At 40.7% G+C, this 15,817-nt stretch overlaps 1 protein-coding gene across 1 annotated transcript; it reads right to left on the reverse strand.

Moving 5' to 3' along the window:
* Positions 1-222: 222 nt before the first annotated feature.
* On the reverse strand, positions 223-5,058 carry ca6 (carbonic anhydrase VI). Its single transcript, XM_007570931.2, has 10 exons — positions 4,642-5,058; positions 3,920-4,099; positions 3,403-3,551; positions 3,159-3,254; positions 2,414-2,480; positions 2,172-2,329; positions 1,946-2,072; positions 1,756-1,839; positions 1,633-1,671; positions 223-1,272 (listed from the first exon to the last, which is right to left on the reverse strand). The coding sequence occupies exons 1-10, from the start codon at positions 4,727-4,729 to the stop codon at positions 641-643; spliced, it is 1,620 nt and encodes a 539-aa protein (XP_007570993.1). The 5' UTR covers positions 4,730-5,058; the 3' UTR covers positions 223-640.
* Positions 5,059-15,817: the final 10,759 nt, after the last annotated feature.

Raw genomic sequence — 15,817 nt, forward strand, 5'->3', positions numbered from 1 at the left:
CCTGACGGGCATTTTATCCTTCATGACCATAAACATTTCAAAAGCTCACACCAGAACATCAGCGGTGATGTTATGAAGGGGGTGGGGGGAGTGCAGAGTGGTTAGCTCGTTTTAAAGCCCAGCAGAGGAGGGTTTTCAGGAGCACGGTGGCATATTTCAAAGTTAGGACCTTTCCACGGGAATTAACTGGAATTCAAAGAAACAAATGGGAATAAACCTCAGTTTTGCAGCTTGTAAAAATAATTTATTGGATTACTGGGATTACAACAACCATATTTCAAGGATACACGCTTTTTACTATACCTCACATTCACGTAGCCGTAGCATGCTGCTTACTGCCAGGGATTGAGGGCACACCACCCCCACCCACATGCACTCTGCATTCCTCCACAGATGATTTCCACAACCCCAGGCTATAAATTGAAGCCACACATTCGAACCCACAGATCGCCGAAAGTCAAGCACGAGTTGTTTATCGTTTGCAAATATTTCTGTTTATGATAAAAGCAAGTTTTAATGCTCGTGTTTGCGTATGATGCTTAAATGACCTCCAAATGCCAGTTAATTCCCCTCAAATTCACACGGAGGGCGTCAAATTTGGAATATTTTACTCGGAAGTTATTGAAAACGTGCAGCCACATCAGGAGCACCTGTACTGGTTGTCCAGCTGCACGCCGCCGTACATCTTGAACCGGCTGCTCCCCCAGCTCAACACGTTCCCCACCACGGTGCTGTTGCTCTCGCACAAAACCTGGTCTCGGATCTCCGCGGTGGTCAGCACGTAGTCCCACACGTTCACGTCCGTCATCTTGCCCACGAAGGCGTCCGAGTCGGAGATCCCCAGGACCCCGTCCTGGTCTTTGCCCAACACGAACTCGCCGGCGAGGTTGATCATGTGGCTGCTCTGCAGGTGCCTCTGCTCCCCCACCTTGCCGTTGATCCACAGGTCCACCCCGCCCGAGTGGGACGACCAGGTGACACAGTAGTTGGTCCAGTCCTGGGTGTTGAAGCCGTGCGGCATGTTGACAAAATCGTCGCCGATCCAGAGGCCCACCTCCCTCGCATTCGCGTCCTGGCTGATGGAGATCATCAGCTCGTTGTCGTGGATGCTGCTGGAGTAGGAGATGACGGTGTGGACCCCCGGGGCCCTGAGGAGAACGTGCATGCAGACCGTGAAGGCGTCCAGAGTCATGCGGCTGAGGGGAGCCAGGGCGTAGCTGACGGAGTTTCTGTCTTCAAAGTTGAGCACCAGAGGAAAGAGCTCCCCGTGGTCTGGAGAAGAAATCAAACGACAGACATCTTTAAAGCGTGGCGTGGTTTTAAAGCTACTGGTGAAATAATTTGGATTCTCTTTAGGGAAAGAGTCTGGTTTTCTGTTTGTTTTGCTTTGAAATGTTGCACTCAAGATAAAATACCTGCCTCTGCTGACACCACATAAGGCAAATGCTACCACCTACTCTTTTTTTTGGTCATTTTAATTAGCTTTTTTTTTTAGTTTTTGTCCTCAAAAACCTTTAGCTTGTTAACCTTTAACCAAAGTTAACCAAATTAACTTTGGTTAATTTTTTCTTCATTTACATGCTTTTATTTTTTTTGCTCAAATCAAATTCCTGTACCATACAAAAACTGTACCATATTTGGAATGCCTTGAGCTGGAGCGTCCTCCTATTCCTGGAGAGGAATAAATAAAAACGGTCACACAGGTCAAGAGGAGATTTTGCATTTACTGTGCTCACATCCAACAGTTTCAAGCACCTGAATACATATTCTTTCCAAGAGAAGTTATCAGGCCCTCGATCTTCAAGAGCTTAGATTCGATTTCATCTTGCTGACAAAACGCTGCGGAGGCAAAAAGACCAAAGATGAGTCAAAATGAAAAAGTAAAAAAAAGAACTAACTCTGCAGATTCACTCGGTTTCTGAGGAATCAGTAATAGATCACGCACTTCCTTTCCCAAGGCGTGGCATGAAGGAAGACTCCACAACGCGGTCGTTGAGCGGCTGAGCGATGCGGTAATCGTTCCACAGAGTCTTGTTATCAATGTCCATCAGAGTGCTCTCTAGCTTCTTGATCTGGGTGCAGCGCAAAGAGAGCAAGAGAAATGAAACCAGTAGGACCGCTTCTAGTTAGGACTTGCTCCTCTCTCCATGTGTTCCCCCCCGGCGTCATACCTGGTTGTGTGACAGACTGATGGGCGTGTCGAACACGGTCCAGATGATGCTCTCGAAGCAGGGGGGCGTGGTGAGGGAGCCCTCGTACCTGAAGAAGTGGCTGAGGTTCTCGGGGAGCATGTCGCGCACGGCGATGCTGGATATGTTCATGCTCTGACCTGACAGGGACGCAACGTCCAGTCACAGGAGCTCTGAAGAGGTCGAGCTACGAAGAGGAGTCTGTGCGTGCAGGGAGGACTCACCTGCATACTTGATTTTCTCCAGGTTGGATATGAAGTCGCTGTAATAGGTGTTCTCAAAATGACCATACTGGAAAACAAGCAGAAAGTCTTAAAGGCTTGCTTCACTCGTGTCAAAGGAAAACCTTCGTGTTTTACTCCAGTAGTTTTGCTTCGTAGAGTCACGCACTGTTACGACTTTACGTCTGGGTGCTTAAAAATCCTGCTTAAAAATCCATCAGATGCAAATGTGGCAACAGCTCAAATGTCCATAGAAGTTAGCTAGCATATAGCATCTCATGGAGGCCTGTTTCGCCAAATTAAAATTTTATTTCCCCTCAAAGTAGCATCCCTTTTTTTTTTCCTAAATCAAATTCTCCGACAGAGACAGACAGACTGCTCTCTGCTGCTGTCAAAGTGGTTGTCGGCTGAGGTCGTTCCCGCAGCAACGACCTCAAAGGACGGGGGTTGAAGTGTCGCAGAGGTCAGACTTGTCGCAGACTGCTGGATAAAAGTCTCTTTCAAACGAGTCGGTCCTCAGCCAAATACGCAATAAAGCCTTCAATACGCTATGGGAAAAAAACAACTTCAAAGACCATCGGATTACTATTTTTATGTATATATATATATTTAGCACAAAGGCGTCTTTGAAACTTCCTCCAAAAGAACAAACGCTCATTTTTCTTCTCAAGTCTTTTTTTTCTTTTCTTTTCTGAGGTGAATAAGGTGCTGAACTGAGTAGAGGAAGAAGTGTTTGCGGCTCACGTACATCATAGACAAAGGCGAGCACTGCCAAGCCGTCCGACTTATCTTTGGCCTCAGAGAAGCTCTTGTACTTGTCAGAATTATAATGAACAACGTGGAGCTGCCGGGGGAAGGAGAAAACAAAGAACACATTAGGTTTGAACCGAAAAAAAAACAAAACAATCCTTTCCGGATTTTTTTTTCTTCTAAAAAACAAACAAAAAAAAGAAAAGCGCCCAGTTTTACTGTTGCTTTCATCGCCCACCCACCTCCGCCATGTAGCGGCTGCCGTCTATGGTGTGCTCCGCCCCGCTCTCCTCCAGGTCCAGGCCGCCCCAGTGCAGGTGCATCTGGACAGCTGTGAACTGTCCCGGGAGACCCTTGGTGATCTTCATGGAGGGAGGCAGGTCGATTTGAACTGAAGCCAGCATAAAGATTTCATCACCGATCATGAATACTTTACAGTACAGCTGTTGAGTTTCAGACGTTTACGGCCAGATGGCATGAAAACAAATGAGAAGACAGACTTTCTACTGTGTCTAATTTGTATTGCTTTGTTTATTTTCCTGTTGGAACTATTTGTAATCTATTTATATTTCTGTGACAAAGATATAGATAGATAGATAGATAGATAGATAGATAGATAGATAGATAGATAGATAGATAGATAGATAGATAGATAATGAAGTAGTGTTGACTGTTGATATGGATCATTCATATGGCTCACTATCAGGGACAATAATCAACATAAACATTTATGTCATTTCTGCTCTTTGTCACTCGTACCTGTGTGCCCGTTGTTGGTCATGCGGAAATTTCCCTTCTGAGTTTCATACCCGCTCAGCTCCAGCTGCAGCATGTTTTGGTTGAACCTGACGTTGCGCCGCTGGATGTCAATCGGCGACTGCTTCTTGCCTCCACATGCTGGGTATTTGGTTGCCCAGTGCGTCTGATCCAAGGCTCCCTCTGTGTTGAAAACAGGCAGACATTTATCCACCCTCAGAAAAAAAAAAGGTACATACCACACGACTCCAAATATTAGCATCGATCATTATGTTTATGTTATGACTGTTTGTAGAAGGATTAAAAAAAAAGAGAGCGCACAGAACTTGTTCAACTGGATATTGCTGGTTATTCACCACAGAAATGTTAACAGTAGCTGCTCTATCCAACTACCAGTATAATTTGTTCCGATGAATGTGTACTAACAAGCTAAAAATGCCACAGCGGTCGTTTTCCAAAATGTGCTTGGCAGATGTAACGCACATGGCAAGAATCCAGGATTCACGTAAAAATCGTAATAAACTGACTTGATTTACAAAAATAAAAAATAAAAACGCCAACAACAAAAGTTTTTTTTTTTTTTTTTTTCACCGTTTCTTTGCCCTACTCAAAGTCTAATCCGCGCAGCGCTACTTTACGCGCGTTTTACGCACCAGGACAGTCGGCTTCAATCACGTTGAACAAGACTTTAATAATTATATTCAAAAAGCGGAAAGGAAGCCCACCTTTGTATGTCCAGTGTATATCAGTATGGGCTCCGGCATTAACCAGGCACACAAGAGCGGCGGAGACAAACGCGGAGAGGATCTCCATCACTGCGCCTCGGATCCGTCACGCAGGACACTGACACCCCGCAGAGGGCTGCTCTCTGCATTTAACCCACATGTGGTGAGGGGAGGTGTTGCGCTCTGCTGAAACCGCCCAGAGCGCTTCTCAGCAATGCCAAAGCGACTGGAAAAGGCACCAATCTGATGTAGTCCGACTCTGAAATGTGTTCCTAATTTAGTTCGGGCTTGGATTGAAATACTCTGGGAAAGAAAATGAAGTGTCTGTTTAAGTCAGAACAGTTGCAATTTGTGCAAAGGACAAATTTGGTCTCTTTAGTTGTGTTTTTTTTCTTTTTTTTTCTTTTTTTTTTAAAAGAATCATGTATTTGGTAAACATATGTTTACATTTATTACCCTTTCTCTACTGGAAGAGTCTCTTTCGTATCCTCTCCAGTTGTTTATAGCTGTGAAAATGTGCTCAGACTAACAGACGTACGCGACATTTGTATCAGACTTCAAAGGAAGCTGAACAAGCGGAGTCATGTCAGTGTCATTGTGTTGGTGCCTCAGAACATTCTGAGAAGAAAAAATAAAAAAAAGAGGACAGCTCCGGGTTGATAAAGCCATTCCATTATCACGTGATCTGATTAAGTAAGTAACACTAAATTATACAGAGCATCACCTTGCGCATCAGTTTCAACATGTCCGACCCGCTGTTAACCTGATTTTCCTACTCGTTGAGTGTGTGAGTGTGTGTATGCACGGTTTGCCCTGGCAGCCCTCGGATGTTGTAACAGGGATAAATGAATCAGCAATTTTACTGGATTGCTCAACAATATATTTTTCCGTCATTCCCAGGCACTTTTTTTTTTCCTCATTGGAGACTAACCAAAAGGTGAACGTGTGTTTGACAAATGCTTTCCAACTGCTGCATGTTCAAAAAATAACACTCGGTTGTTTTGTTCCTTATTTCGATACGTATCGTTCCTCCATTTTTTAAATTAATTAATTAATTAATTTATATATTTTTTGTTGCCAGTATCTTAGTTTACTTCACCTAAGGATTGTCTTGCAAAAGAGATTTTTAATCTCAACGGAATTTTCCTGGTGAAATAAAAGTGAAATAAAACCACGTCATTAATCTCATATGAATCACTTCATTTTCTTCAGCCAACATTTCCTTTCCAGTTTGGTCCACAGTCCTTTTTTGTTCTCGGGTTCGACTGATGGCCATTGCTCCACATCTCTAACCGGCAACTCCTGTACAGTGTCAGGTTATGTAGATGAAACCTCCTCAAAGTGTATTCTTCTCTCTTTAGATTGTGATTTCTTCCTCCTGTCCAGTCTCCGGCTGCCTGGACAACAACTTGAGGATCCAAATGATGTTTTGTTTTCAGGCCCAGGGTGTCTGATTCAGAATATCCAAACAACGGTTCTTTAGTCTTGGAGAGTCCGGTTTACATCTTGTTTCTTTACTCTGAGTGTCCCACTGACACCTTTTGATCTCTGTCTGTCTGCTTAGTTAGTTTCCCTTGAGGCCTCAGTTTTATCGTTCTCTTCACAACGTTTACAGCTCAGTTAGTCCCACCTGCCTTGCCTCCTTTCCCATAATCTCTGCTCCCATTAGAGTTTCAGGAACTCCTTGTCAGTTCACAACAACAAGCGCAGGTTTACTACCTGTTGGACAACTTTTGTTACCCAACAAGAGTTGGGTAACAAAAGTTACCCAATGGTGAATTTATTCACCCTCTGGTGAATAAATTTATTCACCACAGGGTGAATAAATTTATTATTATAAATAAATTAGGTTATTCACCAGAGGGTGTTGCTGCCAGTTTTTGAATTGTTTGAAGTTTTGGATGTGGCGTTTTATTTGATATCTTTATACCAGCCTGGAAACTGTATTTAAAGCTGCACTTGGTTCACTTTAAACACAAACAATAGAGAAAATATTCAGTAGGTATTCAAAAACATAAGATAAAAACATTTTAAAAATGAATGAATTCTAATATGAAGCTGGAAGTGGGTGTGAGAACTTTTTTAGCAGTGATGCCTTTGGTCCATTATATTTGGTTTCAGCACTACCACCCCCTTGGTAATGGGTTTTTTTCCAAAGGAAACTTGTACATTGAACACAAAATTGCCACAGACAAAAACTGTGAGCCAAACTAAGCTCCCACTCTACAGGGCGTTATTGATGTTTCATGCTGCTTTGGTGGGTTTTATTAGCAAGTAAATCTGCCAAATGACGTAGTGGGAACCTGAAATATGAACTTCTGATGGTACAACTTAATACTTCTTGAAGATCACCAGAGAAAAAGACATACTTTGCTTAGTCTGGTGACACAAACACAACATTTTAAATATATATATATATATATATAAAAAAAAACATTCTGGATTTTGTCTGCAGATCCTCGCTGGTCTCCTATTACTTTGATGCTGTAGCTTCTTTCCATGAGCTCTGTCATGCAAGATTGTTACCTAAAGCCATCCTGGCACAGCTGATGCACTTGAATGAATGCAGTAAAGCTTTTGTCACACAGACTAGATAAATAAGGAACCTAATCCACTGCAGGGTAACATACCCTGAGTTTGCTTTGTGTCAGCTCAGAGTCTGCCTCAGTGAAGTGAGGAAGAGTGAGGGCCCTTATTATGTTTTACATTTTTCTTGACTCTGTCGTTATGGTTATAGGCGCTGTCATGGTGACAAGTACGTCTCTATGACTTCTCGGTGAGTCTTACAAAAACCTTTATCTGCTCCTTCTATAAAGTTTAAACGAGAAAGTAGCAGCTTAAAGCCGCTGATCAAAAGTGAGTTTACACGATGTCAAAAGAAGGGAGGAGACGAGCCGCGACCTTCAAGGAGCAGTTCTTGCTGGCTGCTCATCAAGTCTAAGAAGATTTAAAAGGCCATTTACAAACTGGTAAACATTTGAAGCAGCAACCGATCTTCACTTCAATGTCAGACCATCCAACCTTTACAGAAATGGCAAAAACAGTCAAAATAATCTCTATAAATCAGACAACAGGATACGGTTATTGTTATCTGCGTGTCTTCTTGGACAGTATTGCAAAAGCAAGCCAACCCTTTCAAAAAACAAAAAAACAAAAAGAAAACTCAAGACTTCTGCAACAGTCTTCTTTGGACAGATAAGACGAAGATGTTATCATGTCTTAATGCACAGCACCATGTTTGCAACCAAAAATAGTAAAGCAACTGCAAGGCATGATGGGAGGGTGATGATACTGGGTTGTTTTGCAGCCACATGACCTACCAGCCTTGCAGTTACTAAATAGTCCGTCAACTCCTTGATACCAAAGCATTGTAGAGTCATAAGGCTGCAGCTGAAGGTTTATCCAACCTGAGTTCTGCAGCAAGATGACGAGCCCAAACAACAAATCTACTGCAGAACGGCAGAAAAAACTTAAGTTGACCCCAACATGACTGGAGTGCTGCAAACCTTAACAAAAAAACAGTAAAAAAAAAAAAAAAGGATTAGATATGAATATATATATACGAAAATATAATAATATAATGATTACGGTACTTCATGTTGTTGTTGCTCCAGTTGGTTTTACGACCTCTCCCTTCATGGGGTTAACACGGCGTTATCGACACATTTTCCCATCACTGTAAATATCGTCTCACAGCAAAAAAGTCTGTCTCTGCAAAGAACTCGATTGATTTATTAAATGTTTTAAATGTTTTTACGGTCCAAAAAAAAAACAAACATTGTTGAATGATTTGTGGGATTCTTGTAAATGAATTGTTTTTGAAAAGCCGTAACCCTCTCCAACACATAAATTATTGCTCTTAGACACAAAAAGATGCGAAACAAGCAAGAAGCAAATCCATTGTTGAAGGAATCTTGCTTTTTTTTTTCTTTTTTTTTCTTTTTTCTTTAAAGTTGCCTGATGTCAGTACAAAAGCTTAGACAAAAACTGTGGCGCAAATTCATCAACAGTAAGCAAGATTTAAACAAGACTTAAAAAAAAAAAAAACAAATGTGTTAAATCATCCAATCGACAAATTGGATTAAAAATGTTCCTTTCTCAAGTGCTATCTGTAGTTCATTAGCAGCAGTTGCTTTAACACTGAGTCAAAAACAACCAAAAACTAAACTATATTAGCCGGGATAAGGAAGCCAGTATACCAGATCATTATGGGCATCATGGGAGACATGAAAAGACATGAAAGACTGTCCTACGCACAAAGAGTGAGATCATTAAGAAGCCACAGACATGATGCCCCTCAGTGTCTAACTAAACAAGAACCCTGGCTGTCATCTTCCCCAGTAAATTACCAGGTTCATCCCCACCATGACCACAATGATGGTTTTTAACATCTTGAGGACGTTATCGGGATCACAGTAAGAAGCCAGGACCAAACTGGTCATTTAAAGCCGACATGTTTCAGCAAAGAAGAAGAGATGCGCGCGCACAAAACACAAGCTTAGTTCTCTTGTCAGACGGCTTTATTTATCTCAAGCAATAAAAAAAAAAAGAAATATCCTGAAATGGACAATGAGCTTCTTACCAAAACATAAAAGTTACAGTGAACAATCTGTCCTGCAGGTTTTAAAGAAATCCTCCTGAAAACTACCCAACCGTTTCATTTTCAACCAGTTCCTGTTCTAATGCCACCTTTTCTTGTTGTTTTTGCAAGGTCACAGTTGTTAGACTTCTGCACTGTAATTTTCCACAACGATTGAACACATCTGGCCTTGTCCTCGTTTTGTACGCCCGTGTCGTAAAAATATTTTCTTTCCTGCTTAGGGTGCAGATTTGCATAAGCAGGAATTTCTTTCTTTCAGGATAACAGTTGTAAAGTCAACTTATCAGTCTAATGAAGTGTAAAAGCCTGACGCGATGGCTCTAAATGCGACGGCTAAAATCCATCGTATTCAATCTACGGTAGTCTGTGCCATCTTTCCTGGGCTTTAGACAAATGGCATCCAGACTTAACAGTGTAACTTTGATCAGGTATGTCAGGCCGTCGATGAATAATTTCACCACATGACTGAAAAGTTAAAACTTTTCAAAGACACTGTAATCAATGAAAACAGATTTATAGCCACAGCGTGCATTTAATGCTTTAAGCCAAGGGAAATCTTTGATTAACCATAAGTAGAAAGTGCAATGATGACAAAACATGTTAAATTTACTTGTAGTTTCCAAACGCAGCAGTAGTATGCAGTCCATTGCAAGACACGACTTAAAAATCCATCCCTGAAGTCACTCTACTCTTCTATTTGCAAAGAAAAGTAAGCAAATATTTCTCTCCAGATGAGCAAAGCTGGTAGAGACAAACTCAAAATGACTCACAACTGAGGGATTTTCATTTGTAAAACAATTTGGAAGCCATAAATACTTCTCCTTCCCCCTTTAGCCATGAACTGCTTGTGTTGTGTGGTCACTTAAAATCTGAATAAAGTACAATTAAAGCTGTTCACAGGAAACATAAACACCAACACATTTTTTAATGGCTTTTTTTTAATTATTATTATTGTTTCAATTCAAATTTTCCTTCCACAAATTACAGCAAAAAGTCACCCAAGCGAAGAAGGGAAGCCGTCTTTCTCGGCACCTCTCACCACTGTGTCAAATACATCACCTGGTCGTCGGGGGGACCAGTCATGTTGTTTGCGCAAAAATGCATTGTTGATCCAGCGACCTGGATCGAGGAAAGGAGCTGACGAGTTGAGAAGTTCAGCTTTGTTTACCATTTCTAAAAGAAGTCGGCTGAGCGTGAAGATCCATTGCTCTTTCCCAGCAACGCCCTGCTCTCAAAGCAACACATGTCTACACCTGAAAGTTGCCCAGTGCAGCCAGTCTGTCAGCAGTTCAGCTCCTCTTCTCTGTCTCTTGTTGTTAGTGCCGCAAGGAAGCCGATGCTTTCTGAAGCATTCCTCTAAAGAATCCCATCAATGTGTTACTTCAATTGTTTGTTCTATTTGAAAGCTTAAACTTCTCAATACTTGAATCACAGGAGAACATGAGACATGTTCAATGTTCAACACCTGCCATAACACCAGACATTTTGGCCGATACATCTTGGTAGGTTGTTTTTATGAAAGTGGAAAGATCAAGAAGTGCAAGACTTGCAACCATCGTTCAGCCAAACATCCTCTTTTGTGTTTCATTTGTTAACAAACCAATAAACTGACATAACTGCGAGGAAGATTATCTGTCTGAAAGATGTTTACTCTTTCTTTGCAATGAAAAACTAATTAGTTTAAGAGTTGCTTGTTTTGTTATGGTTTTGTAGAAAATTGTCTGTTTCTGCTCGTTTCAGCTCTACAGCTCAGCTGCATGCGCCCAACGCAGCCCTGTTAATCTTTTCATCTAAGACCAGACAAGACTCTGAATAAGCAAAGTTTACACTTTAGCACTTTTTCACACTTAAGCACTTTTCTCACTTTTCTCACTTCCATTTTACACCATAATGTCACAAGTTCCCTTCTGACACAGAAACTGTGGCCACAGCTGACTACTGCAAACCTCCCTGGGTGTTTGTTTTTTTTGTTTTTTTTGTTGCAAACACTTTTTATGAAGGATCAATGCTACGACCAAATGATTGACATGTGCAGCATAGATTAATGCCGTGTCACATATGTTGACATGTCTCATGTTCTCTCAACTCACTCAAAGTTAACATCGATCAACATTAATAAAAATCCTGAATCCGTTTGGAAAGACCAGGCAAAGTCTGTTTGTTAGCACTGTCTACATCCAAGGTATAAAAACGTCCTCTGAAGATGATGAGAAAACTCAACGGGAGTTACTGAAGGGACCCTTGAGCAGCAAACACAAAAGGCATAAGAATGAACAACAATCTACTTCTACTGGATGGTCTGGTCCAGATGTGCAAACCAGTTTAATCTTTGAGCCAGTAAAAGCAGAGGTGTGGGAAGACTTAAATGCGGATCAATAGAACAGTTCAATTGACAGATGGAAAATGGTTCAACAAAGTGCGGGACCAGATTTTAGCTTCCAGTTGGCTTGTCACTTTGTTATCACTTATTGCTTTATACAATCTGGACTTCTTACTTACTAATTTGTTTATATTTAAAGAATATTTTAAGAGGAACTGTCTTGATCATTTCAAAAAACTTGTCTGCAGACGTCAAGCTAATAGTATTGCCATCGGTATGTTTTTTTAGAGATAACATTTTGTATTAAAAATACTCGTATGTTAATCATTTTGACTTCAATGAATCGTGAGTCGGTTCAGACCTCTGGGATTTATGAGTTTGGCAGTCAAATTGACATTTAAATGCCAATGAAACCCAAATCTCTTTTGCAGATTGCCTCTAGACGTGTGAAGACTGCTCTAGAGTGGCATTTTGAAAAGAGAGGCGTCCATTTCAACTCATCAGGATGTGTTCATTCGAATTGATTGAAAACCACATTAAACTTGTTTTCTCCAAATGAATTATGTTTACATTTCTGTGCCACCTGGATTAACCTGGTTTGGTTGGGGGTTTATTGTTACACGAAGAGCTAAACGGCCATGCTTTGTTTCCTGGTGATGATGTCTTAACTTTGCAGCTGATCTTGAAAGCATTGATGAATTATGAAAGACCTATAAACTAATTATGCTTCAGCTTGTGGTTAGCTCACTGGCAAGTTCCAGGGCAAGTACTGCAATGTCTGCGTGACAGGCTTGTATTTCCGTAACAGGGTTGATTTTGCTTGAAGTTCTGTGTGAAATCTTCAACTTTCAGACTTTTGCCTTAATGCATGTTGCGTTACTGTGCTTGCATTATCATTATTCAATCAATCAATCAATGAATCAATCAATGAATCAATCAATCAATCTCTTTATTTAGACACAATTATGGTCCATAAACAGACAAAACAAGAACAATAAAAAAAGAAAGAAAAAGAAAAATATATAATGAAATAATCAAATCACTAACATATAAACTAAAGCGCCAATGATTCCAATGATTAAACAAATGTGAAATGAAAGTTCACATTTGTTTGTTCTTCATGTTGGTTTTATTTCTCAAGTTGTTTGGCTTGTGCTGCTGTGCAGTAATAACTAGTGAGTGTGTTGAGGTACACACACTAGGTACTTTAGTTACTCTATCTGGGTGTGTTCGTTTTTGATTATCATTCTAAGAACATCAGAGGGCTGGGCTGTGTGGTTGTGCTGAAAGTCTACCGCAGATCCGCTGCGACAAAAGTGGCCTGAGATGTTCTATGTGTGTCTGTGTGTGTGTCTGTGTGTGTGTCTGTGTGAGTGGTGGTGTTGCTTAGGCAGTGGCATGTGTTTTGGAGGTTTTGGGTTGTTTGGGTAGAAAAGGCCCTGCTGTGAGAGACATGCTTTGCTACTGCTGTGCTGCAGTAGCAAAGCATCCAAAGATGTTATTGCACAAGCTAAGGGACTTTCTGGGCTGCAGCCTCCCTTAGTGGTGACTGATGGCACTTACATTTACATAAGCAGCAACAAAAACGTTGTATTTTTAAATATGGAGGAAAGCCAACAAAGAATATAGAGTAACATAAACTGTCTCTTAAAAGTATCAGCTTTTTCTGTTGGGGAAAAAAAAACAACAACACCTTGACAAATAATTTCAAAACTTTTTCCACATTCGATTTGACATTTATTCTGTGCACCTCAACTAAAAATAGAAACGTGGGGCAACACAGAAACACAACAGAACACAGAAACATAAATTAACACACAGGAAAAAACCAAATCCTCACATTTACTAACGTACCTCATATTGACGTTGTAATATTTGTCTGCTCTCCTTTCCCGAGCTTGTCCAAATCTATCAGATTGTGACGACCTGTCCTGTACACGGTCTTCTCTGGTGTGTCATAAAATTTTTAATGAGGGCTCAAGACTTTCCAAACTGGAATTTTCCACTTTTGTTTTGCAAAATTGGATATGTTATTGGGCTTCTTGTTGAAAACTAAAAATTCCTCTTCATTTTCAACATTCTCACCAACAACTGAACATTCTGGGTAAAAACAAAAACAAAAAACAACAACAACAAAAAAAAGGTATTAAGAACTGTGTGGAAATAACTTTCATCTGACCTTTCCATGTGTGTGGATTAAGTTATAGCCACATCTCATATTATAGAAGGGAACCAAATGTATATTGCACGATGTCCAAATTCTTACATCTGTTGCACATTTTTCAGTTTACCTACCAGGGCCAAGAGCAACGAATACAGCAGCACAAAAAATATTTGAAGAACTTTCTGGGGTTTATCTGTCATGTCTTCAATGATCCACCAGGGGTCTCTAGAGTTTAAGTCTCCTTTCAGCAACCTGCTGCTCACCTGTTTCTATATTCAACACGTCTGTCATATTATCTGATTACCCTCTCTTTCCTCTACCGCTCATCATCATACCATGTTTACTGTGACAACTTAGTTATTTTCCAGGTTGAAATTTTGTATTTTAATCTAAGTGTTTGGTTAATCTGGCCTTTTCAAACGCCAGATGTTCTAATTTGGACAAGACATTTCTGAATTAATCTACAAATAAACTCTTGAGGGAATACTCACGTCTAAAGATGTGTCTAAAATGAGTTTGGTGTGTGTGTGTGTGTGTGTGTGTGACTTTTGTGAGCACCAGGGGGCGCATCTGACATCGCAGTCTCAAGGTCATTGCAGCAGTCATTCCCTCTCTGTTGTTTCTGCTATTGATGCTGCACGCTGTGGACTGCGCAGCTGCAGAGTTACCGTGTCACACAGAGACTAGATGGCAGCTTGGTAGAGGGGGAAACCCGCAAATTGCTCATTATGACTAATTCATATCATTTCCTGAGTGCAGTTTGTGAAAAAGGAAAATCAAAGCTTGGCTGAAAATTTTAAAACTAATTAAATCTGTTACGTACTTTATTTTTATACTCACCCGTTGTCGGTATGTTTTAAATCAACAGAAAACGTGTTACTTGAAGTGCACGTCTCACGCTGGGTGAAGTGATTCATTTCCACATTTCCATTCATTTCATGGTTTTTTTTTTAATGAGCAGGGGGGAGTCACTGCCGGGAAACGAGACCACAACTAACATGTGACCAACAACGAAACACAGAGTCGGGAGATCCATGCCTGCTCCTCTGCACGCCTGCTCCTCTGCACGTACTCACCTCTGCGTCATCTTTCTTTCCGCATACTCCATCATTGAATTTATATGAATGAAAACAAGTAAAACCATACATTTCTCAGCATTCGTTTGATTTAAAAGTCAACCTGTACTGTGTTTGTCTGTGCTGTTCTTTTAGACGATGCTTCAATTAAGAAAGTCCGCATCTTCTTCTCGGTTAAGTCGTATGGTATGGCAAGCTATCGCATCATATAATACACGGCCTTCAGCCGAACACGTTTCCCACATGTTAATCATCTTTATGTTCTATTTTTGTGAGTCTTTGGCTTTCGGATAGCAGATGCAGTTAAAAAAAAAAAGAAGACGGAATGAAAAGGAAAGAAACTAACTTGGGGAAACTTGTATTCTAGATATCCACGTTCAATTCTCATACTTTTCATATTAGATTGCTGAGCCACTGCTGCCAGCACATGGCCCTGTATTTCAGTCTTAAACCCTGTCTCTCTCCCAGTCGAGGCTATTGGCTGAGTTTTTGTCACAACTAACTGTATGTGCTCTAATTAATCCTGTAGCATTTAAAACCGACTCTTTCTTTAACATAGAAAGTACTCCTAGATCAGTGCTTCTGTTTATTTTTTTGTACGTTCTGTCTTCTCAAACCCCCAGATGGTTGTGGCAGATAGCCGTACACGCTGAACCAAGTTCTGGTTCTGCTGGAGTTTTCTTCCTGTTAAATGGGAGTTTTTTCACTCCACGGTTGCTATCTGCGTGCTCAGTATGAGGGATTGCACCAAGCTCAATGATACAATACAATCGAATGTCTAGTATTGCTATGCTCATTCAGGGGGAGTGAATGCTTAACTCAAAACAATTTTCTGGGTTTCCTTACAAAACTTTTTCACCAATTTAAAAAATAAACTGCACTTTACTAAGTTGTTTGATTGATATAATGAACTGGAATGTATTTGACTTTGAATACATCTATCTGACTGGATTGAATGTCTTTTTTTTTTTTTCTTTAAGTGCCTCGAGGCAGCGTATTATGGACTGATACAATAC

This window comes from Poecilia formosa, unplaced genomic scaffold, assembly GCF_000485575.1.
Source record: "Poecilia formosa unplaced genomic scaffold, Poecilia_formosa-5.1.2 Scaffold270, whole genome shotgun sequence".
In the NCBI taxonomy this organism is placed as follows: Eukaryota; Metazoa; Chordata; class Actinopteri; order Cyprinodontiformes; family Poeciliidae; genus Poecilia; species Poecilia formosa.

Excerpts from the sequence above, each read along its gene's own strand:
- ca6 (XM_007570931.2), bottom strand. The coding sequence starts at position 4,729 with ATGGAGATCCTCTCCGCGTTTGTCTCCGCCGCTCTTGTGTGCCTGGTT. Across the intron at positions 1,840-1,945 it reads GCCACGCCTTGGGAAAGGAA|CGTTTTGTCAGCAAGATGAA; the intron begins GTGCGTGATCTA and ends TTGCCTCCGCAG. Across the intron at positions 1,273-1,632 it reads CTCAAGGCATTCCAAATATG|ACCACGGGGAGCTCTTTCCT; the intron begins GTACAGTTTTTG and ends TTTCTTCTCCAG.